The following is a 26,203-nucleotide window of genomic DNA, read 5'->3' as shown; positions in this document are numbered from 1 at the left end:
TTCTAACTGTTAGCATATTCTGTTTAGTGATATGATTATTATTAGTTTAGATGACAGTGAGCCCTATATATTCTCTCTTCTAAGAGTTATAAGAGTTACATTGGTGATTATCCTCTGCAGCATTTTTACAGTCCAGCTAATTTACACATGCAGATTGTACTTATATGTGTTATCCCAATGAGGTGATAGCTTAGAATAAGCCTGGTTTCATATTTAATAGATATAGTTATCTTATGCGGATTTTCACAGCGATTGTCAGTTTATATCTATATGCCATTCTTCTTTTTTGTTAGGCATGGTATATTGTATACAAATGCTCCTGTTAGATCCCTGCGGTGTTGCAATATTTTGATTATCTGCTGATTTCCATGCTGTTTGTTTTCAGACACAGTTGCTATGGTGATGGTTCACAGCAGGTACACGCCCCCTAGTGAGTCACCGAGCGCCGGCATGGTGCACGCCTATGATGTCATTGGGACTCCTGAGGGACAGCGTGGGATTGAGCACAGTGGTGTATGAACATAGGTATGTATTTAAGTAAGTTATGTTTATTGTAATCTTTGTATTGTCTTGATAAAAGAGCCCAGAGCTTTCAAACGTTGACCTTTAAGGACACAGTCTGTCTCTATTTTTTTCAAGTCTCTGGAGTGCCATCCGCTATTATTGTGCTATATATATCTATATATCTATATATATCTATATATATATAAACAATGTGGTGGTGTGGCACTCAAGGCAGCATATAAATGATATAGACACAGGCTCCAAGAAATGGCTTCAACGTTTCAGCTGTAATCGACTGACGACAGTTGATTACAACTGAAACGTTGAAGCCATTTCTTGGAGCCTATGTCTATATCATTTATATGCTGCCTTGAGTGCCACACCACCACGTTGTTTGTATCTCCATTAGTGAGGGCACCAGCACGAGTTTGTTTGACTTATTGGGAGTGCCTAACCTGAGTTGTCTGTATATATATATATATATATATAAATATATACATATAACATATATATATATATACTGTATATATACACACACATACATATGAATATTCATACACAGACATATATACATATATACACACATACATGTACAGTATATATTACACATAGACACACACATATAGTTATATGTACACACATACATATATATATATATATATATATTCATACACAGACATATGTATATATATATATATATATATGCAAAACAAGGGTACTGTATATAGCGCTACACCAAAAAATATCTGTGTATATGTCCTTTATATTGAAGTCTTCAAAAAATACACTCCCCGTATGACAGGTGGCCACCGATTTTCTCCTGAGAGACTGTTGTTGTATCGTCTCAAATGGTAGTAGAGTTCTAAAATAGGAGGTGAGAAAAGGCGCTCTCTGGTGTAGTATTTTAGAAATACTACACCAGAGAGCACCTTTTCTCACCTCCTTTTTTAGAAATATATATATATATATATATATATATATATATATACAAACATACATATGTGTATACACACACGTGTACAGTGTATTACACATACACACATATATATCTAAACTCAAATATGCATATGCATTACAAACACACACACTCACACATACCTTGCAGCAGCTGTGGGTTGTAGATGAAGACAGGTCCAGGCACCATGTCATTAGGCTCCTCTCCCTAGCAGGAAAGGAATCACATCATATTGGTCCAGGGCTTAATAATATGATACCCGCTCTCGCATCTTACAGTTTTGGGCGCTCATAAGCACCACCCTGCGTGCACCACTGGTAACTGAAGGTCAAATGTTTATGAGTAATATAATAACTACTGTATAGGCTATTTAAAAAATAAACTGTTGTCATCGATATTAGAGGAAAAAGACCCTTGGGATGAGAAATGACTGCCGGTAACCCTTTGTGTTCAAGAGTTTTTCAGGTGCAGCCAAGAGAATAGTTGTAAAACTCCACCACCAACAACAACTATGGGCCATATTCAATATGGGGCGAAAAGTCTGTCATCGGCGATAATTTATCGCTGATGACGTCATTTTCGACTGTTTCAATTATCCCAATATCCAATTTCAAAGACTTTTCGCCGGTGCGAAAAGTCTTTGTAAAAAAAATGGGTATAAGTTTTCTCCATGTAATACATGATGAAAAAAAGTGCAGAATTGGGGTTTTGGGGTGCAGAATAAAAGAAAATAGCCTGCAGCCTTTTTAATGTCCCCTAAAAGTAATCTGTGTCAAAAAACATTTTTAAAAAGTCCTCAGGACACCCCAAAAAATGTACTTTCATTTTGGGGGCGAAAAAAAAAATATTGGGGAAAAAGTTTTAAACTACCGAAAATGATTCAGGGGGGTTTCACATATATGCGTCTGGGAGCTGCAGGTCCATTTTTGAAGAAGTTTAAAAAATAACTTTAGAGACTTAAAAATATGCTTGTACCCATTTTCATGTGCCCCAAATTTGACAGGCATTGTATTTTTACTCCCCAAAAAAAGCTAAGTGCTATTCTTCACTAGTTCTTCACAGGCGCGTTTATGCACCTGCCGCGGCTATGTAAAAACCCCGACTATCTATAGGCCAAATCGGGGGTACCCAAAGTGATCCCCCATGTCAGAACATCTTTTGGGGGGTGACAGCATGATTTCCCCAAACAGCACTTTTCGATACTTACCTTTCCGCCGGGTCCAGTTTTCGCCGGATCCAAATTGAATATGGGGATAAGCGGGCACACGCCCAATACTTTATCCCTGCAAAAAACGGCGATGATGGCGAAAAGTCCGACCTCAGACTTTTCTCTTCAAATTGAATATGGCCCTAAAGTGACACTGTGACTGTGCGTCATGCTGTTGCTGATACGTACTTCTACTTAAGCCTCTATAATTTATTCAATTTCTAGGTCTGAAAGGTTAAATTCTGTACTATACAAGCTAGCCTTCTATAGTTAATCAGCATGAAACAGCATCCATGATAAAAGATACAAGTGATACACCATCTGCGTCAGTCCAGCAAGGAGATTTGTCAGTGATGCCACAGAGGCCCTCTTCCAAGCTCAAAAATGTATATGATTTAAGGTTTTTTTTTTAATTACCCTGATTTGTAACTTCAAGCATTTGTCAACATCAATTGATTGTAATAGGATGTAAGTAACAGTATCAGCTACAAGGTAGCTACATGAGATGGGCATCATCTATGGTGGTGGGCTGTCTGGTAAAGCATAGCTTGTGCCATCATCAGCTGCCATGCTGCTGTCACATGATCACCTGCTGCTGTTTACTTTCAAAACTCTGAGTGGCAGTTGGGAGTCAGAGACAGTTGGACTGTTGGCAGGATGGCGTTACATCTGGAGGAAGCCAGGAGCTCAGAGGATGAGGAGTTTTCTTTTTACAAGAGAAGAAAGAAGATGATGGCTTTGAAGAAAAGAAAGATATCTGACAGTTTGGAGGAATCTTTGGCGATCAAGAAGGCCAGAAAGAGGATTTCCACCGAGTCTCGCACGAAAGGAAGGAAGAAGTGCCTGCATGTGGAAATCAGCTCTGATGATGGGAGCCAGGAATTTTTTTCTATGGATTATAGTTATACCAACCAAAAGAGTGATAAGAGGAGGAAGAGAGAGGATCAGATAGAAGAAATTGGCATAGACAGTGGAATGATTGCAGCCAGGAAGAGAAGGAAAACATCTGGGGAGGTCATTCGCTTTGGTGACTCTAGAAGGAGACAGGAACGAGCAGGTATGGCCGTATCAATATATAAGACATGACAACCAGTAGACTTGGAATCATACAAACCTTACAAGAAAACAACAAAAACAATCTGGACAGTTTAGACCACTCCCATTATCCACAATTACCACAACCATTTCCTATGAGAATCACACAACCGACAAATTATGTACATTTTGCCTTATAAAAAGTGGAACTGATGGTAAATATGATAACCTTTATGAAGTAATTATTTAATATTATCTGAGGTAATCATTTTTGGCCATCACATGCAGTATAACAATATCAGGATTTGCAGCTGAAATTATGAATATATTAGAAATATGTGTTTAATTTGGCTATAAGTCTTCTTTATCTGTTATTTTCCATCTCTTGGGTCTCTAACTGTTTGCTCAAGTTAGCATGGTCCAAGACTACATCTACTGCCCCTAAAGGGAATGTAATCATGGGTCCCACTTAGGTTTAAGGCCAACCACTAGTGAGGTGATATACTGCCATTAGTGGGGTTGTGGTAATTCCAACGAGAACTTGCTTAATGCTAAAGTGTAGTATATAAAGAAAAAGAGTTTCATATATTCTATGAAAATGAACTACAGTGATGAAATGTGCATTAATCAATAAACAACCTTAATTTATATGGATAAACATATGCATTAATAAATACAAAAAATGTACTTTGCTGTTCAAGGGACTACCTGGGACTGTCTGTTATTAGTCTTTTTTTTTACGCAGATAATGATCTCTGTTGCTTTTCATAAAAAATATCACAGATGGGGCTCTATTCAGCAAACACATTTCTACTAAACAATGCGGATATGAGTGTTACCACATTTTTCAGTACTATTCCCAATATACAGCAAAGTGTTACCAGAGAAGATAATGCAATTATCTTCTCCAGTAATACCAGCTCGCACAGTATCACACTGTAGAGCGGAAGCCATTGCTCCCTATAGCTCTTAACATTTTTGCATCTCACCAAGCATCAAAACATTAAATAAAGGTGTAGACGCTTATTTTATATAATGTCATCTCAGAATAGCCTCATATGAAGAAAAATCCCTCTTTCAGCCTGAAAACAACCAGGATAGAGGGATCTTGTACAGTCAGTCCCCCTAGCCATTCCCAGCAGTATAATGACACAGATTTGTAAACAATGCGCATATATATATATATATATATATATATATATATTAGGGGTGTGCACCGGCCACTTTTCGTGTTTTGTGTTTTGGTTTTGGATCTGGATCTTTCTTCGTGTTTTGGATCTGGATTGGTTTTGCCAAAACCACCCTTCCGTGTTTTGGGTTCTGGGTCTTGTGTTTTGGATCTGTATTTTTTTGAAAAAAAGCATAAAAACAGCTAAAATCACAGAATTTGTGGGTTTTTCTGCTCCTATGCTATTATTAACCTCAATAACCTTAATTTCCACTCATTTCCAGTCTATTCTGAACACCTCACAATAGTGTTTTTATGTCCAAAAGGTTGCACCGAGGTAGCTGGATGACTATGCTAAGAGATACGAGTGGGCGGCACAAACACGTGGTCCATCTAGGAGTGGCACTGCAGTGGCAGACAGGATGGCAGTTTGAAAAACTAGGCCCCAAACTATACATAATTCAAAGAAAAAAAAGAGGTGCAAGATGGAATTGTCCTTGGGCCCTCCCACCCACCCTTATGTTGTATAAACAGGACATGCACACTTTAACAAACCAAACATTTCAGCACCAGGGTCTGCCACACGACTGTGGCTGAAATGATTGGTTCATTTGGGCCCCCACAAAACAAGCTGGCAATTAATCTGTCCCTGCACAAACTGGCTCTACGGAGGCAAGATGTCGTCCTCATCCTCCTCATCCACCGTTTCCTCACCCTCTTCAGTGTTGTGTACATCCTCATCCTCACAGAGTATTAATTCATCCCCGCTGGAATCCACAACCACAGGTCCCTCTGTACGTTCTGGAGGCTGGTCTCCCTGGAAGAGTTGATAATTCATTTTATGAACATCATCTTCTCCACATTTTGTGGAAGCAACCTCCTACGCCTTTCGCTGACAAGGTTCCTGGCTGCACTAAACACTCTTTCGGAGTACACACTGGAGGGGGGGCAACTCAGGTAAAATAGAGCCAGTTTGTACAGGGAACTCCAAATTGCTTCTTTTTCCTGCCAGTACAGGTACGGACTGTCTGACATGCCTACTTGGATGCTGTCACCGATGTAATCCTTAAACAGACAGACGCACGCTTGTCGCTGCTGCTTTGAGGATGCAAGTGCGGCTACAGCCCACACAATTCACAAAGACAGAAAAAAAAGAAGAATATTTTTATTGTTTGTGGAGCGCACTTTGAAGGTTACACCACCCTTTAACAGACAGACGCACGCTTGTCGCTGCTGCTTTGAGGATGCAAGTGCGGCTACAGCCCACACAATTCACAAAGACAGAAAAAAGAACAATATTTTTATTGTTTGTGTAGCACACTTTGAGGGTGTCACCACCCTTTAACAGACAGACGCACGCTTGTCGCTGCGGCATTGAGGACAGTATCATATGCAGTGACAGTAGACTTGTCAGAAATTGTTGGCACGTCCTTCAGTCTGGACCAGGTGTCCAAACCAGCCCTTGACTTATGACACAGGCGCACGCTTGGCGCTGCTACTATGTTGATGCACATGCGGCTACATCGCACACAAGTCACAAACACATAGAAAAAATAGTTTTTTATTTTTTGGAGCACTTTGAGGGTTACACCACCCTTTAACAGACAGACGCACGCTTGTCGCTGCTGCTTTGAGGATGCAAGTACGGCTACAGCCCACACAATTCACAAAGACAGAAAAAAGAAAAATATTTTTATTGTATGTGTAGCACACTTTGAGGGTGTCACCACCCTTTAACAGACAGACGCACACTTGTCGCTGCTGCTTTGAGGATGCAAGTGCGGCTACAGCCCACACAATTCACAAAGACAGAAAAAAGAAGAATATTTTTATTGTTTGTGTAGCACACTTTGAGGGTGTCACCACCCTTTAACAGACAGACGCACGCTTGTCGCTGCTGCTTTGAGGATGCAAGTGCGGCTACAGCCCACACAATTCACAAAGACAGAAAAAAGAACAATATTTTTATTGTTTGTGTAGCACACTTTGAGGGTGTCACCACCCTTTAACAGACAGATGCACGCTTGTCGCTGCTGCTTTAAGGATGCAGGTGCGGCTACAGCCCACACATTTCACAAAGACAGAAAAAAAAGAACAATATTTTTATTGTTTGTGTAGCACACTTTGAGGGTGTCACCACCCTTTAACAGACAGACGCACGCTTGTCGCTGCTGCTTTAAGGATGCAGGTGCGGCTACAGCCCACACATTTCACAAAGACAGAAAAAAAAAGAACAATATTTTTATTGTTTGTGTAGCACACTTTGAGGGTGTCACCACCCTTTAACAGACAGACGCACGCTTGTCGCTGCTGCTTTAAGGATGCAGGTGCGGCTACAGCCCACACATTTCACAAAGACAGAAAAAAAAAGAACAATATTTTTATTGTTTGTGTAGCACACTTTGAGGGTGTCACCACTCTTTAACAGACAGACGCACGCTTGTCACTGCTGCTTTGAGGATGCAGGTGGAATCTAGACGGGATTTGGAACCGGGGATACACTACCTCCATCAATTGTCTAAATCCCACTGCACTAATGGCGGATACCGGACACACGTCTAACACCAACATAGCAGTCAAGGCCTCAGTTATACGTTTTGCTTCAGGATGACTGCTGTCGTACTTCATCCTCATCGCTAGGGACTGTTGGAGGGTCAATTGTTTAGTAAAAGTAGTGATGTTCCTACTTCCTCTCTGGGATGATGAACAACTCCCAGCAGCAGCAACAGCACTAGGAGGAAGTGGTTCTTGATCTTTCCCTATTTTATTTTTATCGGAGAAAGTTTGGTCCTTCATTTATGTTATATTGATATATACGTGCGGCTAAAGCGCACACAAACACAGAAAATATTTTTTTATTTTTGCTGGAGAGTAGTGCACTTTGTGGGTTACACCACCCTTTAAGAAATGAGCCAGCCGGCTCTTTACTTATGGGACACAGGCTCACGCTTGGCGCTGCTCCTTTGTTGATGCACGTGCAGCCAAAGTGCACACAAGTCACAAACACAGAAAATATATATTTTTTTTGGTTTGGAGTGTACTTTGGGGGTTATAGCACCCTTTAACGGTCATGCCAGCCGGCCCTTTACTTATGACACAGGCGCACGCTTGGCACTACTTTGTTGATGTACGTGCGGCTTCTGCGCACACAATTCACAAACACAGAAAATATATATTATTTTGGTTTGGACTGGAGTGTACTTTGGGGGTTACAGCACCCTTTAACGGTCAAGCCAGCCGACCCTTTACTTATGACACAGGAGCACGCTTGGCACTACTTTGTTGATGCACGTGCGGCTACTGCGCACACAATTCACAAACACAGAAAATTATTTTTTTTTTGGTTTGGACTGGAGTGTACTTTGGGGGTTACAGCACCCTTTAATGGTCAAGCCAGCCGGCCCTTTACTTATGACACAGGCGCACGCTTGGCACTACTTTGTTGATGCACGTGCGGCTACTGCGCACACAATTCACAAACACAGAAAATAATTTTTTATTTTGGTTTGGACTGGAGTGTACTTTCGGGGTTTACAGCACCCTTAACGGTCAAGCCAGCCGGCCCTTTACTTATGACACAGGCGCACGCTTGGCACTACTTTGTTGATGCACGTGCGGCTACTGCACACACAATTCACAAACACAGAAAATATATTATTTTTTTAGCACTTGGGGGGAGCACCCCTGATGGACAGAGTACCCCCTGGACAACACTACAGCACCCCTTTAGGACTGGGACACTGCACAGGACTTTGGAGTGGACACAGCCCCTATGGAGAACTGACTGCACAACACAGTCCAGCCAGCCCCTATGGACTTTGAAGTAGTGGACACAGCCCCTATTAACAACAGCAGCACAGCACAACACAGCCAGCCCCTATGGACTTTGAAGTAGTGGACAACAGCAGCACTACACTACACTACACAGCCCAGCCAGCCCTAACTCCCACCCTCCCTCTTCACTGTCCACAGCCGAGTGAGAAAATGGCGCCGACGCGGGTACCTTATATAGGATCCAAAACCCGCGAGACTCGGAAGGCGGGATGATGATGTTTTGCCTCGATTTCAGATCCGAGTCAGGCGGGAAAAGTCGAGCCTGACTCGGATTGGACTCGGATCGGACTCGGATCGGGGGGGCTCGGGGTGGTTCGGATTTCAGAAATCCGAACCCGCTCACCCCTAATATACATATATATATATATATATATATATAGCCCATCCCTGAGCTTTTTCATATTGCGCCTCCTTATACACTCCTCTATCCTCTATAGAAACTCCAATTTGGAGACGGTGGAGCATGTTGGGAAGGTAAGCAGTATGTATTCAAGCCAGAGAAGCTCTGGGAAGGCTAAAAATGTCGGAACAATGGGCATGGTCACTTAAAAATGGGGCATTTCAACATGACACACCCCTTTATCGTCACTCTGACCATTCCTTTCCATATGCACCTTAACCCCAGTAGTGCCCCTTATACAGTACCCCCAGTATACAATGTCCCCAGTTGTGGTCCCTCTTATGCAGGCCCATAGTAGTGCCCCTTTTACAATACCCCCAATAGTGGTCCCCCTTAAGCAGCCCACCATTAGTTCCCCTTATACAGTACCCCCAGTATGCAATGCCCCCAGTAGTGGCCCCCCTTATTAGTTCCCCTTATTCAGTGCCCCCAGTAATAGTCCCCCTTATGCAGGCCCCCAGCAGCGATCCCCCCTATCCAGTGCCCCTGTAGTGGTTCTCCCTATTTAGTGCCCCCAGTAGTGGTCCCCTAGTAGTAAGCCCCTTATATAGTGCCCCCAGTAGTAGTTTCCCCCCAGTAGTAGTCCCCAGTAGAGGTTCCCCCTCCCAACGCAGTGCCCCCAGTAGTAGCCCCCCCAGTAATGGTGCCCCCAGTAGTAGCTCCCCCCCCAGTAATGGTGTCCCCAGTAGTAGTAGCTCCCCCCCAGTAATGGTGTCCCCAGTAGTAGCTCCCCCCCAGTAATGGTGCCCCCAGTAGTAGTAGCTCCCCCCCAGTAATGGTACCCCCAGTAGTAGTAGGTCCCCCCCAGTAATGGTGCCTCCAGTAGTAGTAGCTCCCCCCCAGTAATGGTGTCCCCAGTAGTAGTAGCCCCCCCAGTAATGGTATCCCCAGTAGTAGTAGTTCCCCCCAGTAATGGTGTCCCCAGTAATAGTGGCTCCCCCCCAGTAATGGTGCCCCCAGTAGTAGCCCCCCCAGTAATGGTGCCCCCAGTAGTAGCCCCCCCAGTAATGGTGCCCCCAGTAGTAGCCCCCCAGTAATGGTGCCCCCAGTAGTAATGGTGTCCAATGCAAAACTAATCCATATGCACTGTCCATATGCAGCCCTGCAGCACCACCACTCCAGTCCCTCCACACTACAGAATCCTATCTATGGCCCTGATTCAGAGCCGCTCGTAAGCGGCTTCTCGTTCGTTGTGACCGATGTTCGCACATCTGCGCATGCGTACGGATTGTAATACGCATGCGTGAACCAGTCAGTGCGGCCGAAAATAGTTTGTTCGCTATATAGCGAATGCCTGCTATTTTGAGTGACAGGAGGAGGCGTATGTGGGTGGTAACAAGGGAAGGTGCTTGAAAACGGGGAGTGGAGATCAGAACGCAGGCGTGCTTAAAGGTCAAAACGGGCGTTTTAGGGGTGTGCATAATTAATCCAGCAGCGTCATTGACCACGTCACTTGGTTTTTATTTAACACAGAACTGCTCGCAAAATAGCAGTTGAAAAAACCAGCCACAAGAATAGCGAGCAGTTCATACGCTGTCTCATATCTATCTATCTATCTATCTATCTATCTATATATCTATCTATCTATCTATCTATCTATCTATCTATCTATCTCATATCTATCTATCTAATATCTATCTATCTAATATCTATCTGTCTATCTCATAGCTATCTGTCTACAGTATCTACTCTATCTATCTATCTCATATTTATCTATCTACAGTATCTGTCTATCGATCGATCTATCAATCTCATATTTATCTATCTATCTCATATCTATCTATCTATATCACATCTACATACCTCCCAACTGGATGTGGGACATCCCGTTTTTCTGGGACTGTCCCGCTGTCCCACCCGCAGGCCGCAGTGTCCCACGGTGGGGGGGGGAAGTTGGGGAGGGCACAAACCGCTCTCCCCAAGCACATCCCCCAAAGTGACGAAAACGGGGGAAGTCGCGAGGCTGTTTCCCATTTTCCATAGACACCTAGCTAAGTTAGAATGTTGGGAGGTATGCATCTATCTATCTATGTCACATCTATCGATCGATCTATCTATCTCATATCTGTTTCATCTATTTATCTATGTCTCCGATATCATATTTATCTCTCTATCTATGTCACATCTATCTATCTATCTATCTATCTATCTATCTATCTATCTATATATCTATCTATCTCCTATATCATATCTATCTCTCTATCTCATATCTATCTATCTATCTATCTATCTATCTATCTATCTATCTATCGTGGGGTCATGGGCAAGTTATAGATGATAATGTGGTTACTTCTGCAACATATGACTTGCAGTAGTGGTGTTGGCATTATGTGGCAATACAGGGGTGACAAAGGCTGATTGTCTCTGTAATATGTATGGGGGTATCTCTGTTCAGTGTATAGCTAATATATATATGGGGGATCTCTGTTCAATGTATAGCTGTAACACATGTTTTGGCAAATGCAAGGGAGATATGTGTGGGCGAGGGGGGTCAAGGGGGGCCCCCAGAGATATCAGTGTACCAGGCCCCAAGATTTCTTTTGGCGGCCCTGCCCATGGCTCAACTGAAGATCTACCCTTAGTGACCTTCTGTAGCTTCTTTTCTGCTGTCATGTCCCCTCAATCTGTATATCCTCCCCCTCAGCCTGATGGCCTTAGGTTATACTGTAGGTATGTGATTTATCCCTATGTTATTCATCTGCAGTCCTCTCACCTCTGCAGCTGCCTAGCACCACCTAGCCTTAAATTGCCCCACCAGCCATAATGCAATCACTATATGTCTGGGGGAGGGGGTGATTACTCCTTCTAGATGGAAAATGCAGCATTTCCCTTTTATTATGCATTGTTAGGGGATATCGGACATAGGGGACTAGATGATGATAACCACACCCAGTGCTGTTACATGGCTATGGAAATAGGATGCTTAATTTAAAGGGGCAGCAGGCATAATTACTATGAGAGAGAGATTGTGCTCTCCTGCATGGGCACCTTACAGCTGACTACAATAGGAATATGTTTACTACTGAAGAGTATGTGGCTTTATCCAGTTATTTACATATGGGGCAGGATTTAGTGCAGTAAATGGTTTGTCACAACTAAACCTCTGATATCTTGAATCACAGTTAACATGACCCATTCCATTAGATACAAAATGCTCTGCTCCTGGGGTCCCACCTAATGTATGATTGCAGTCACCTGTGCTGAACTAGGTAATTGATGAGACAGGTGTTTCAGCACAGGTGTCTGCAATCATAAATTAAGAGGGAAGTCCAGGAGCAGAGCATTTTATTCCTAATGGAATGGTCACGTTGGAGCATACTTACCGACTTTTCTGCAGGGGGCTTCGGGAGGGGGCTGCCAGGTCCGTCCAGCAGGGAGGGTGGCGGCGGTTCAGGTAGGCGGAGCGGGGGCGTGCCGACGCGATCGCATCATAGTGGCCCCACCCCTCGCTTTAGAATGCCAATATTACTGCCATTATAAGGCAGGGGGCGGGGCTACAATGACGAGATTCAGCGTCATCGCACCCCTGGACCGCCCACTTTTGCGGGTTTGCGAGGTGCCAGAGGCCATTCCGGGGGACTTGCCTAGTCTTGCGGGGTGCCGGGAGCAGCACCCGATTATTGGGAGAGTTCCGGGAGAGTAGACAAGTATGCGTTGGAGGGGCTGAGTTAAGCTGTCAGTAACCTGGGTTATATGAATAAAAAGCATAATACATTCTGTTTGCTGCAACAAACTTTGCTGCATCTGTAAAACCATAATCTTTTACCACCTTAAATAAACTGGTTAATTACAAGCATGATAACAGCTGACTGCATGCAACTGGGTAATGATCATGTGTCTGGTTTTAAATGCAGAGTGCAATGCGAGTTGGCCATAATAGCTCCAGCATTGTATATATGGAACTAAGGGCCTGAAACAGCATGGATCGCAATTGCAACTGCATATGCATATCGGTCAATGGTGCATACTGCGCATGTGTATGCACCGCAGTGCGCATGTGAAGGTTAGCATTGCATTTACACATGCAGATAGAAAGCCATCGCAGAGTGAGTGATGGGATGTCAGTGTTTGGGGGGGGTGACGAGGGAGTGGTAGGAGAAACCCAGGTGTGCCTGTCCGTTTGAACGCCATTACATGGGTGTGCATACATTAGCTACTGTGACGACATATGCAGCCTGAGTACTCACTGCATGCAACGGAACTTGCAATTCCTGAGACAGGAAAGATTCAGTATATAGGAAAGATTCCTGGACTGCACACCCTGAATATATATATAATATGCAGCTGTGGCTGCTCTTAACTATTTCTTTTACACTTCACTTTTCCTATTATGGCAGTGCCCTAGGGTGGCTTAGCTGGGCTAGTTTGGGGGTGTCCTGTGGTCTGGATTTGACCCCTAGTATGTTAGGGACCTACCCTAAAGAGGTTACCTGGATATGGTGGGTAGGCCCATAACCTTGGCCATGATTATGCTAAAAACCTCTATCGATTGCAAATGTATTTATATATAATTAGTAATTTGGGGTTGTGCACCTGTGATCTGTTTGTTTCAATTCCTGAGACAGGTCAGACCTGCTGTAATTCTGTGTGAGGGGCCGATGTTACTCATTGTTACCGATTTATACGCAGGACTGAGAGGTATTACGGATGTGAGAAAGCGGTAGTGGGCGTCTCTATGCTGGCTGAGTGGTTGCAAACATTAGCATATTTCGCAGCAGAACTGCATGCATTATCACAGCTACGATTGCAATAGTGATCTGTAATGAATCAGGCCCTAAATACAGATATCACCCACACGCTGAGTTGTATGCATCCTTGTGACGGGACTGCTACAATCTGTATGCTTGGCGTCATAGATGTCATTATTTTCAGTTCTCACTTGTGTCAGCCCTTTCCCTGGTGCAAGAGATCCTCCTGAATATACAGGTGTATTTACACATATGCACAATCCCTGCATAGCCCACAATTATGTGGAGATGCTCCTAATAAGCTATGTCTACTTGTTACTCATAGAGGAAACAATTCCATTGTAAGATGTTTCATTGTAGTTCCAGGGAGTATTTTAAATGTCAATACCCTTTAGCCACAACAAAATGGAGCACAGCATACAATCTGACCTCTACATTAATGAAATACATGGGGTATAACTGAATACTTTATAGCGTTTTTTATGTATTTAGGTCTGTTTACTGTAATATGCTCCCCCTTGAGTTGCTGCAACTCCACATACTATTGCATGTTACCAGGGCCGGCTCGAGGAGGAGTCACGCCCTGTGTGGAGAGGGAATACGATGCCCCTCACCCTGCGCTCGGTGAAGTCGTGAGCGCCCAAAAAGGAGGCGTGGCCTAATTATCGTAGACCATGCCCCCTAAGTGACGCTAATTGGGGACGTGCCTGTATGGCACGTCTTCCATTTAACGTCAGGCTGGGGGCAAGCCCAGCACTCCTTTAGTAGCTGGGCTGCCCCCAGCCCTCTTCCTACACTGAATTGTCCATTACTTTTCTATGGGACCGGCACAGATGCGGTGGTGGGAGTGCCCAACCTCCCGACCACCAACGAGACACTTTGGCCCGCGGGTGGAACAGCAGGGCAGTGCCCAAAAAACGTGACTGTCCCGCTGAAAATCGGGAAGGTTGGCAGGGGTGCGCCCTCAATGGGATGGCGCCCCTGTTCGACTGCAATAGTTGAACATGCCTCGTGCCAGCCCTGCATGTTGCTTTAGCCTTGACTTCTCATCTTGTGCTAATCCCTACTAACTACAATAGGTGCAAGGGGTACACCTGCTTTAGGACCCAGTGCTGAGGAGGGCTGATCTACCTTGTCAAAGTTATATGTGTTATATTTTTTACCATTGGGCAGTCTCGGACTGGAGCATGAAGGGCCCACGGGGGAATGCAGTGATAGGGGCCCATATTTGGGGTTGTGGCCAGCCTCCATAGAGGCCTGGCTAACCATTAAGAGTGCATGGTCTGGGTCCCTTAAAGAATCTATATAGTAAATACTGGCTAATGCATGCAAGATAATGTACAAGATTAATAACAGCAATGCATTGTAGAAAATACATCATAGTTCTGTGCAGTATAATTTAACATATGTATAATTAATAATTCAAGTGTACAGTCTGGAACCTGAGCACTAGAGAAGAAGGTAGGCCCTTGGGAGTGGGGCCCACCAGGGGTTTCCCCTGTACCCCTGTGGGCCAGACGTCACACTGCCATTGGGTGCTACATAGGGGTCTTCTCAAACTTTTGCTATGGGGTCTTCAAATACCTAGTTACAACCCAGGCACCACCTACAGTTTATATGGTGAAGGCCCCTGGCAAAATAAGGGACTGGCACTCCTCCCTCGCAGTTATAGTACATTATTCCTACACAATATAATGTATAAAGTGCAATATAGCCCACAGGGGACAATTGTGCCTTCACATTGCCATTAATAAATAATACATTCTAGAGAGAACCAGGGTTACAGAGAGTTTTCAGGCATGCAGTTGTATGGGGACACGGGAAGTTACACACTGCGCAGCAGCACAGGCGCATTGTCAGGACTTGGGGCAGTCAGCACAGAATACCGGCGGTGCGAGTGATCACGGTATACAGCGCTCACTGCTCAGTCATTTCACATCTCCCATTCTGGGATCAACATAATAAACATAACCACTGTTGATCCCATGTAGCCATCCCCAATAAATAAATATACCTTCCATCCTATAAAGCCCATAATAACATCAATATTTAATAAATATCCCTCATCCCCACCTTAAATTAATAGACATTGCCAAGATGCCACTATTATATTAATATCCCTCATCATTAAATGAACAGTTCCCATCCACTGCTAAATGATTACCCCACCACACCAATAAATTAATAGCCCAGCCCACATCCCCATTACATTAAATAATAACTCCACACTAATAAATAGCCAAGTCCTCTATCCAATAACATTAAATTACTAACCCACATAATAATAATAACTCCACACTAATAAATAGCCAAGTCCTCTATCCAATAACATTAAATTACTAACCCACATAATAATAATAAAATTAATAGCTCAGTCTCCTGCTTAAAAACAGTCTTCCTGCAGCCTGAGCTCAAGGGGCTCAGGGATGCTGTGTATTCTGGTCTCTCCCCATTTACATGCACTGCTCACCTGGCCAGCCCCGCAGGATTGCCCACTCACTGCTGCTGCTGGCTTTTTGCAGGGCTGATAAGTGTAAACTATGTTTTATACAGTTATAAAAATGGTGTATGTATATATATATATATATATATATATATATCTATATATACACACTATATATCACTATAAAGTTTTTTTTACCTGTATAAAACTCTTCTTTTAAATTGTTCCAAAAATTATTGACTTATTAAATAATCAAATAATGTAAATAAGAACTATTACCCTTATTCAATATAATGTCATTAATAATCTACATGTTTATTAATTCCGTTTTACCAAATCAGGTGTAAATAGTTAATTACATAATTTGATCATTTAAAAAAATCAACAATTTTGGGGTCATTTTTGGAAAATATTAGCCAATTAAATGGTTAAGCAATGGGGCCCACTGAGGATATCCCAGATACACTGATGGTCAGCCCATCCAGCTATTATACAAATAATATTAAGCAACTGACCGGCACAAGGTGATGCAATATGACACCAGCCTGAGGTGCAAATACCCCTCTACAGCCCATCCCTGACCATTTTTCCAACAGTAGCAATTGATGACCCACTTTCCTCTGTATGGCTGAGTTTATGTGCTCTCTCTGGGCCTGATTCAGAGCCGGACGCTATTTGCGCTCGCTCGTTCAGAAAAAAGGCTATTCAAATGAACCGTTCGCTCTTTGCGGTCTGTTCACGCCTCTAGGACTGAATGAGCGAACAAAACTTGCAGTCATTTTTTGGAAAACTACGCCCCCTGGCCGCTCGCATCCTACGTCATGTCCGCTATTTATTAGATTAATCGAGTACATCGACCAGCGTATGAAGTGCTTGCTATTCTTGTGGTTGGTTTTTCCTACCGCAATCATGCGAGCAGTTCTGACTATAAAATAACCCAGTGACGTGGTCAATGACGCTGCTGTTTTAATTATGCACACCCATAAAACGCCCGTTTTGACCTTTAAGCACGCCTGCGTTCTGATCTCCACTCCCCGTTTTCAAGCACCTTCCCCTGTTTACCACCCACATACGCCTCCTCCTGTCACTCAAAATAGCAGGCATTCGCTATTTAGCGAACAAACGATTTTCGGCCACACTGACTGGTTCGCGCATGGATCCGTACGCATGCACAGTTGTGCAAACATTGCTCGGAACGAACGAGCGGCCGCTTACAAGCGGCTCTGAATCAGGCCCTCTGTACACAACAGTATTCTGGCTGCATTACAGTTACATAATGGTGTAATACAATACAATTATGTACATGCATTTTACATGTGCCTCTAAGAGCTCTATTTACTACAATCCGCATTGTGAATGCAGATTGTAGTGTGATATTACTCCGGTCAGCTGACATCCCATACTGCACTGGGACCCGGTCACCTGATGACTGGGCCGCAGTGCAGTAAGGGAGACCAGCTGACCGGAGGGAGGACATCACCGGAGCCCCGAACTCCGTTCCCTGGACTCAGGTAAGTACATTTTTTTTTTTACTTTTTTTTTTGCAGTGTATCAGCGTGTGGTCTGTTTAGACCGCACAGCTGATCACTGGGGCCGACTCCGGGCTCTGCTCTGCATGTTAGAGCGGAGCAGGAGTCTGGTAACCAGGGGAAACCCTGGATAATGCCACCTCCAGGTGGCGTTATTATCACAGGGCCTCCCCAGGTATATTTTTCACAATTTATTTTTAGTAACTTGCACATAGATCGCATTTCCCATTACAATTATGGGAAATGCGATCTGATTACTAAAAATAAGTGATACGTAGGGGTTGGAGTAAAATTTTACAAATTCTTCTCCAATTGCCCTGTAGTAACTTTAGGTGAAACTGAAATAATGTGAAAAGGATGTGAAAACACCCTTTTTCACTTAATTTTAGTAAAACTAATGATAATAAATAGAGCCCTAACTCTGAATAGTAAATGTTACATTGTTCACTTTTTTATCCCTATAAGGAGGAAGTGGTGTTCAGGAAGCTGCTCCTGGAGAAACAGTCTCTACATACATCAAGAGGCTGTCCTTCTGCCATCTACTGGGCCAGGGCAGCTTTGGGAAGGTAAGTCATGTGACTGTGGTTACATAACTCAGGTAACAACTGTGTGACTCAGACATTGTAGTAAAGGAGGCATCATGAATATATTATCATTGTCACTCCATGTACGTCATTAAGCATCACTATAAAGCAGTGGGGCAGGGCCAGATTAAGGCTTGTGGGGGCCTCATAAATTGCGGGGGCCCTTTCAAGCCACACGGAGCTTCCCCCTAAGCCTTCTGCCCTCCCACCCCCAAAGACTCTGCCGCTGACTTACCTGAGTGAAGGCGTGTTGGCGTGACCTCCTCCCAGCAGAGCTGCTGCCTGGTCCTCCAATCGGCGTCACGGACGTAATGTGTCACATGTCGCCGGTGAGAAGAAGACTCGGGAGCCGCTCTGAGCTGTATGCAGCGGCACTGTCACTGGACACCTGTTCTCGGCAGGGTCACACTGATCCTGTGTGGGGGCCCCTCCATGTGTGGGGCCCAGGGATGACTGCCCCTGTCGCCTCCCCCTTTAATCTGGCCCTGCAGTGGGGGCAGGACTTAATGGCACTATTCCCCTGTCACATCATTAATCTGGGAATATTCTGGAGTCTCATTCCAGGAAAGTAACGGGGAGGCCTTACTCCTGTGCTGGCTGACTGCATATTACTATTGTCATTTACAGAAACGTCATCCACAGTCTACTCTGTTATAGAATCAAATAATATCTAAAAATAATTTTTTTTTTTTACTTTAATGACACTGGAAATACAATATACCGCTAACCTCTAAAGATATGGAGCTACCTGGATGCGTGTGGAGGTAATAAAATGTAAGTAGAATTATGATTGTGTGTGTATGCCTCTATCACCTGTAGGTCCTGCTGGCTGAGGACTCTCTGACTGGTCAGCGACTGGCAGTGAAGGTCATCAGGAAGAGAAAGCTGCTATTGAAGGACCCGAAGCTGGTGTTTGTGGAGCGCAGGGTGCTAGAGGTTGCGTCTGGTAGTGCCTTCCTCATCCATGGTCACCTTGCCTTCCAGACCACGGTACAGTGTATTTCTTATTAGACAAGGATCATTAGTTGGGATTCTTTGTTTATATTTACACATCTAACATATACAGGATTCATCTTTTCTTGGGTAATAATGTTACTATGAGCCAGTACGCTCACTTGAAGTTGTTGCCATGTTCTCCTAATAAAATGTATTATATGACTATTGTGTGTGTCCAATCAAACAGAACCATCTATTTCTGGGTCTGGAATACGCGAGTGGCGGGGACTTATACCAGTTCCTGCAGAGGAAAGGCCGCTTGGACATCACCAGCGCAACGTAAGCACCTCAAATACAACAGACATGTACTGAAATTAACTGCAACAGGGTGTGCAGAGATAGGGACAGTATAAGGGTTGTACACCTTTTGTAAATTCCCCTTAATATTTCCTACCCCTACACCTTTACCCAAAGCTGGGATGCTAGATAGCCCAGCAGCTAACATTACTGGGGTACCTTGTCCTTATCAATAGAGCTTGTTTAAGATAATAATACTGAGTTTTGAGCTGCATTACATCTGCATTGAAATGAGTTAGACTTAAATAAAATGCAGACTTTAATGTACATGCCCCCATCCCATACACCTGGGCCATCCTCTCCAGGGAATGGCAAATGTTCAATGTAATCTTTTCATTAAGGTACGGTCTGATCACCTTAATTAAGTCTTTATGTGGAATGTGAGTATGGATAGAATAACATGCAGGGGTACAGAGAGAAGGGGGAGCAGATACTAATTACCGGGGCCTGGACTTGTTTGAGGGGCTTGGCAGGGTACCTGGGCCAGCTGTTGAGGGGGATAAACACCCCCCTTTGCAGGTGCACATAGTATTTTCCACTAATTTTTTGCAGGGGGATTTAACCACACCCCCTATATATCACCTGGTCTCACCATTGTCTTGATAGCCCTGCTAACATATGGCCTATTAGATCATGGAATGTCTTGCATATATGTCAATGTGCTGATCATGTGGGGGCATAGTTGTGAGAATGTGTCAGTGATAACAGGGTGTCATGTGACAGGGGCAGTGTTATGACATGAGGGGGTAAGTGGGGATATCAGATTTTCTACCTTTTTCTAATGTCAACAAGTTACAATCATTTCCTCTCTTTAAGTTTCTACGCAGCTGAGATCACATGTGGTGTACAACACCTGCACTCTAAGGGTGTCATCCATCGGTAATTATACTAATAATTCCAATTTCATACATAATCAGGTCACAGTGATGTGCACTTTCTTATTACGCTTAAAGTACAAACTGAAATCACTGTAATCACTAGGTGGCGCTGTCTGCAAAATGTGACTCCTGTAATACTACTGGTAATTCATGTACAGTATATATTTGTCACTAGACAAAACAGTTCTCATTTATTATAAATCTTTCTTTTTAGAGACCTAAAGCCAGATAACATCCTGATGGCAGAGTCTGGTCATCTGAAAATTGCTGATTTCGGCCTGGCAATCGATAACATCTTTGGTGACCAGACAGCCACAGCCTACGCTGGAACCCCTGGATATATGGCACCAGAGGTGAGGGGTATAATATATTATTACTATCAGCAGCATATGCTCCGGCTTACGCTTGGCAGATGTCACATACACTTATTACATTATTAACCAATGTTTTTTGCCATGTGTTTTGACTGCAAAATACAGTGTATACATCACTTTTAGGCATAAAATGTAAAAATCTTTTCTAAAACATAGAAAAAACTCTCCATATGGATAAAAAAATGGTTACACCACACACAAATAAAACATTATGGGTATAAGTCAGAGGTGGGAGCAGACGTGACTGTGTCTTTGGTGATCGCCCGTATGTGATACTATGTAATGCCACTACACAGCCCTTCCCTGGTGTACATCTGTGTGTGCAAGGACTGAGACGTCACTATGGGCATATGTAGATGCTGTAATACTGCCTGGTGCATCTGTAGTCACCACCATCGGTCACACCATAGAAACTTATACCAGCCCTATGGCAGGTGCAGATTATACAAGTGTGGCCTCGCTGTGAGTGATTGAGCACCCATGTACACAAACACGCTACTGACATGCCCATAAGACAGACCATCTCTGTGCATCTGTTTAGCCACCTCCCAGTCACCACCCAGGAATGCCAAGCACTTCTCCTAGACATGTCTGATGGTGTGCGGCTCATCAGTGTCTTTGTGCGCACACACTGTGTAACACTGCGCCGTAGGAGTTTTAGGGATTTTCGGGTAAGCGCAGTAGCAAAACATTGCCCAACTCTGTGACCATCGGCATTGCGTCCAATTCAGAATCAGGCCCTATATGTCCTGTCAGCATAAGTAGTGCATTTGCCATCATTCATTGACAAGTGGGTCGCTAGTGCTGGTGATCATCATCATCAGTGAATGTGCACATGTCCCTGACCTACCCCAAATAATAATTCTGGCCTCCATCTGTTCATAGCTGTGCCATCACACCTTTATTGTACTCTTAATAAGAGTGTCACTGACCTGCCTACCCAGGAGCAAGCATGTGTGACAGCAGTGCTGGGGAAGTACTCTGTGGCACCCTGTGCCAACCCCACCCCTGAATATGTGACTTCATGGTGTTATGACACTCCAGGCAGCTCTACAGGTTGCAGGGTGTGTGTTTGTAGTGACCAGGCACCCTGCAAGCCAAATACAGGAGCCTGGGACAGAGACAGTGCCATACCAAGGGCCCTGCACAATGACACGCTCACACTTCCCTAATGACATCACTGAGTGGTAGATTCACTGTGAGTTCTGTCTGTGGAAGTCATGGTTAAGGATGGCCATCGACCATCGATATTTAACAAGCATTAAAGGTTTACTACCAATGGCGACGGTTTTGCTATCGATTGCAGAGAGCCAATGGAGCTCAATGTCTTTTTCTTCTACAGAGAGACAAGGAGCTTAGCTGCGCCCCCTGGTAGCTTGCTAAGTCCCACCCAACATTTTATATTGGCCCGCGACCCACTATTTACTAGGCAGCAGTGGCCATCAAGTGGTGCAAACCATCAATGGTTTTCCATAGATGTTTTGTTTTGCACCATCGATGGTTATCATCGATGGCACCATGGAAGGTGACCATCAATAGAAAGCCCTATATGACCATTCCTAGTCACGGTTGTGACGTTTTTAGCCACTTCAAGCAATTTGCGGCAAAGACTCAGCTAATAGAATGCTGCCCAAAGTGTTACCTACTGACAGAGGTGGGATGATAATAGCAAAGAACTAGTGCCAATGAGACACAGACACATGGCATATAGTAGATAATGATAGAGTAACAATGTGCTATAATATCTCTCTTATGGTAGATGCTGGCAGGAGAGGAGTACAACGCTGGAGTGGATTGGTATTCATTTGGTGTCATCATTAATGAAATGATTACCGGAACCCGTCGCTTCCATCCCAGACGGTTCCACGAGGCAGAAGCTGTGGCTAAAGACATCATTAAGCAGCTCCTGTGTAAAAATCCATCCAGGCGTTTGGGAGTCACCGGAAACATCCGCCAGCATCCTTTGTTCCAGCGTATGGATTGGGTCTCGCTGGAAGCCCTTAGACTCCCACCACCACATGTCCCTGACCCAGTAAGTATAGGAAAAAAAGCAGTTTTGCACAATTAATGCATTTAAAGATAATAAGGGTCATTTACAAATATAATAAAAAGATGAAGGTCAACTATCAATTTATGATGAGAGGACATCGCTCAGCCTATCCACATGGTGATCACTGTGGCATTACCTGCTTTATTTATCTAGTGAAATAACTGCAATCACACTGCACCCATATGTAGTAAGTGATTTCATGTACATTATTATATTGAGTCCAGCCACTGCCAACATGAAACTCCGGAGAGCTAGGTATTGAACAAGGGTGCAGGGTGTATGGTCAGGGCAGCTACTAGGGGGGCACGTGCCCTTGACGCAGGTCTTGGGGGCACTGAGAACAGGCTGCTGAACGGGGGCCTAGGTACCTGGCTGTTTGTTTGGAGCCGCACGCCGGGACTGGCAGGCAGCCGCCCGCTGCCCTGTAAAGACACAGAGCTGCAATCATTCTCATGTAGTGCCAATCGTGAGCCAATCAGAGCTCGTGGACCATCTGCAAATCAGCAGCGGCTGCCGGTCTGCAAGTTCTGATTGGCCCGTGACCGGTGTCACATTAGAATGATGGTGGTGTTTGTCTCTCAAGGGCTGCGGACGGTTGCCTGCCAATGCAGGCATGTGGCCCCACATGCTTAGTTGGAAAGCAAGCTTGCCAATGCGACGTGCAGCTCCAAATTTTAGGGTGAGGGGCTTCAAATCCTGGGAACAAGGTGAGAGACTTCGGGGAAGGAAGGAGGACATAAATGTGTAAGGTGCATTATGGTGGGTTAATGTGTAAAGGGTATTACTGTGGCATAATGTGTAAGAGAGCATTATTATGGCATAATGTTTAAGGGGCATCACTGTGGCATAATGTGTAAGGGGTATTAAGGTGGCTTAATGTTTAAGGGGCATTACTGTGGCATAATGTGTAAGGGACATTACTGTGGTATAATGTGTTGTGGGCATTACTGAGTTGCATAATGTAATACATGAAACCACACACCCTTTTCAGGGGTGCACATGCATTGGACGTAAAAAAATATCTTCTTTGTTGTCTTTTGGGGGGGAGGGGCCAAATTACTGCCTTCCCGCTGGTGTGAAAAATCCTAGTTTTGGCCCTGGTATGGTTTGGGCCCCAGTAGACTTTGCAGCCTACAATATATGCACCGCACACCCCGCACCCTTTATAGAGAGGCAGAACCACACTACATTAGTCTGTGCTATCAGCGGATCCATAGATACATGTCACATCTTACTTTTTTCTAACACTTTTAGCTTTTATGAATTTGATATCAGATTTTAGTACATGGATGCTTATTTGTCTCTTCTTCCTGTAGCCCACCATTGAACACAGCTCCCGAGGATGTAACATCGAGGAGATGGAAGCAGCAGAGGCTCAGATAACACCACTGAGCTCAATGGACCAGGAGATGTTCAGAGGGTTCTCATATGTGGGCTCCAACTGGAGGACCTTCCCCAGAACACCAGCCTTGCAACTGCATAGAGCGAGATGGCCTAACACCTGGAAGATGGTTATGGAACGAAGAGATGGTTTTAAGCTGATGGTTTTCGTATTCATGTTTATATTTTATGTGTATATTCTCTATATAAGTTAAGAGTATAATTTTAACACATTTTCTTTTCTATTCTTCTGAGGTCACCTCTGAGGATGTGCTCTACAGATTATGTCACCACCTCCCAGCAGGAATAGTTTAGACTTCTCGCTGGATGAAGAAGGTAAATTCTAAGAGGGTGACTTATACATCTCAGGGCTCATGTCTGTCACTTAGCAAATCAGTTGATTAATGCTGATGATAATATTGAACCTTGAGTTTTTATAGTCAGCTCCTCTATGAAAGTGTCTTAATTATTAGATTCATACACAGCCATGCTTGTTCATGAGATCTCTGTTGGCATTTTAGTATAGAGTACCCCATACTTCAATCTCTGTAATTCAAAATCAGGCCCCATATCTCTGATGACAATATAATGTAGAATATTCCCCTCCTTACCAATCTCTGCAATAATGTTAAATGAGACCATAGATCTGTAGCAGCACAATATAATATACATCATATAATAATAATTTAAATCTACCTTCTATATAATATAATATAAAATCAGATCTCTGAAGTAATTATGAGACTGAGCCAGGGCCATTTTTAGAGAGGAGGGGGCCTGTGTGCAGTCTCCGACACGGGCCCCCTCCTCTCCACCCGGCGGCCGGCAGCGCACTGAGCTGTGCGCAGCCAGCGCTGGAGTTATAGACTCTGGGCACTGCAGCGGCGGCCATTTTCCCTGTATTGCGCATGCGCAAACAATGGGAAGATGGCCACCGTGGCCATTTTCCAGTCGTTTTACAGCGCAGGACCCCCACACCGACGTGGGACTCCGGAGAGGTACGTAATATTATGGGTGCAGGGTGTGCGGTGCGTGGCCCCCTTGGACCTAGGGGCCCATGTTCCCAGCACACCCTGCACCCATTATAGATACGCACTTGGACTGAGCCCACTCCCAAAAGTTTATTTGTATAATTATTATGGAATTAGATCACATATCTGTAGGGTGAAACAATTAAATAACTTGCCCCTCCTGTGGTGTCTTGCTGTCTGTCTGTGCACTGTACAGGCCATGTGACAGCAGCCTGCACTCTGATTAGTGGATAGTTTCAGACATTCACTAATTAAAGTATGGAGACCTCCACCTACTCCATCTTGTGAATGACCAGCACCATCCACCAATCAGTTTGCTACTGTGTAAGATGATCTCATACCCAGTCACTGTGCAGCCACACAATGTATGACTAAACTTGGGGAAGGGGATGGCCTATCCCATTTGGTTACGCGCCTGCTGTCTATGTGATAACAGGTAATGCAGGATAGGGAATATATTACCTCACATACTGATTAAATGAGTAAATGATCAATAACATCCTGTGCATCCCTTGTTTCATCATATAGGGGCCTATTCATCATCACTTAATTTCTACAAAAGCAGGGGAAAATTAACATTTTCACCTGCAATTGTAGAAATTAAGTTATCGGGCCATTCAACAAGAAGGTATCTGTGATATCTCCTGCTTACCTTCCTCTCGCTGAATGGGCCACTGTCCCCATACACTAGTATGGGGTCAGAATTAATCAAGCTCCGAAAATACAATATTTTCGGGGCTTGAGTGCGGGAACATTCGCAATCTTTAGATGACAAGTGGTCTAGCTCCAGGCTCACAACCTACTCCTTTCCTATGGGATGGAGTCCCGGATAGCGAAGAGGGTTCTTTCG

The 26,203-nt window shown here is 44.1% G+C and overlaps 1 protein-coding gene across 1 annotated transcript; it reads left to right on the top strand.

Moving 5' to 3' along the window:
• Positions 1-3,323: 3,323 nt before the first annotated feature.
• Positions 3,324-24,669, top strand: LOC148521940 (protein kinase C delta type-like). The gene is made up of 9 exons (XM_088474310.1): positions 3,324-3,723; positions 18,229-18,329; positions 19,167-19,337; positions 19,531-19,622; positions 20,457-20,519; positions 20,733-20,871; positions 22,652-22,924; positions 24,259-24,492; positions 24,604-24,669. Exons 1-9 carry the CDS (start codon positions 3,324-3,326, stop codon positions 24,667-24,669), a joined length of 1,539 nt encoding a protein of 512 aa, XP_088330436.1.
• Positions 24,670-26,203: the final 1,534 nt, after the last annotated feature.

The sequence above is a fragment of the Taudactylus pleione genome, unplaced genomic scaffold, assembly GCF_031769625.1.
Source record: "Taudactylus pleione unplaced genomic scaffold, aTauple2 ptg000154l, whole genome shotgun sequence".
NCBI classification, from domain to species: Eukaryota; Metazoa; Chordata; class Amphibia; order Anura; family Myobatrachidae; genus Taudactylus; species Taudactylus pleione.
Note: the sequence above shows the minus strand (reverse complement) of the source record. Positions and strands in the feature narration are given on the sequence as shown.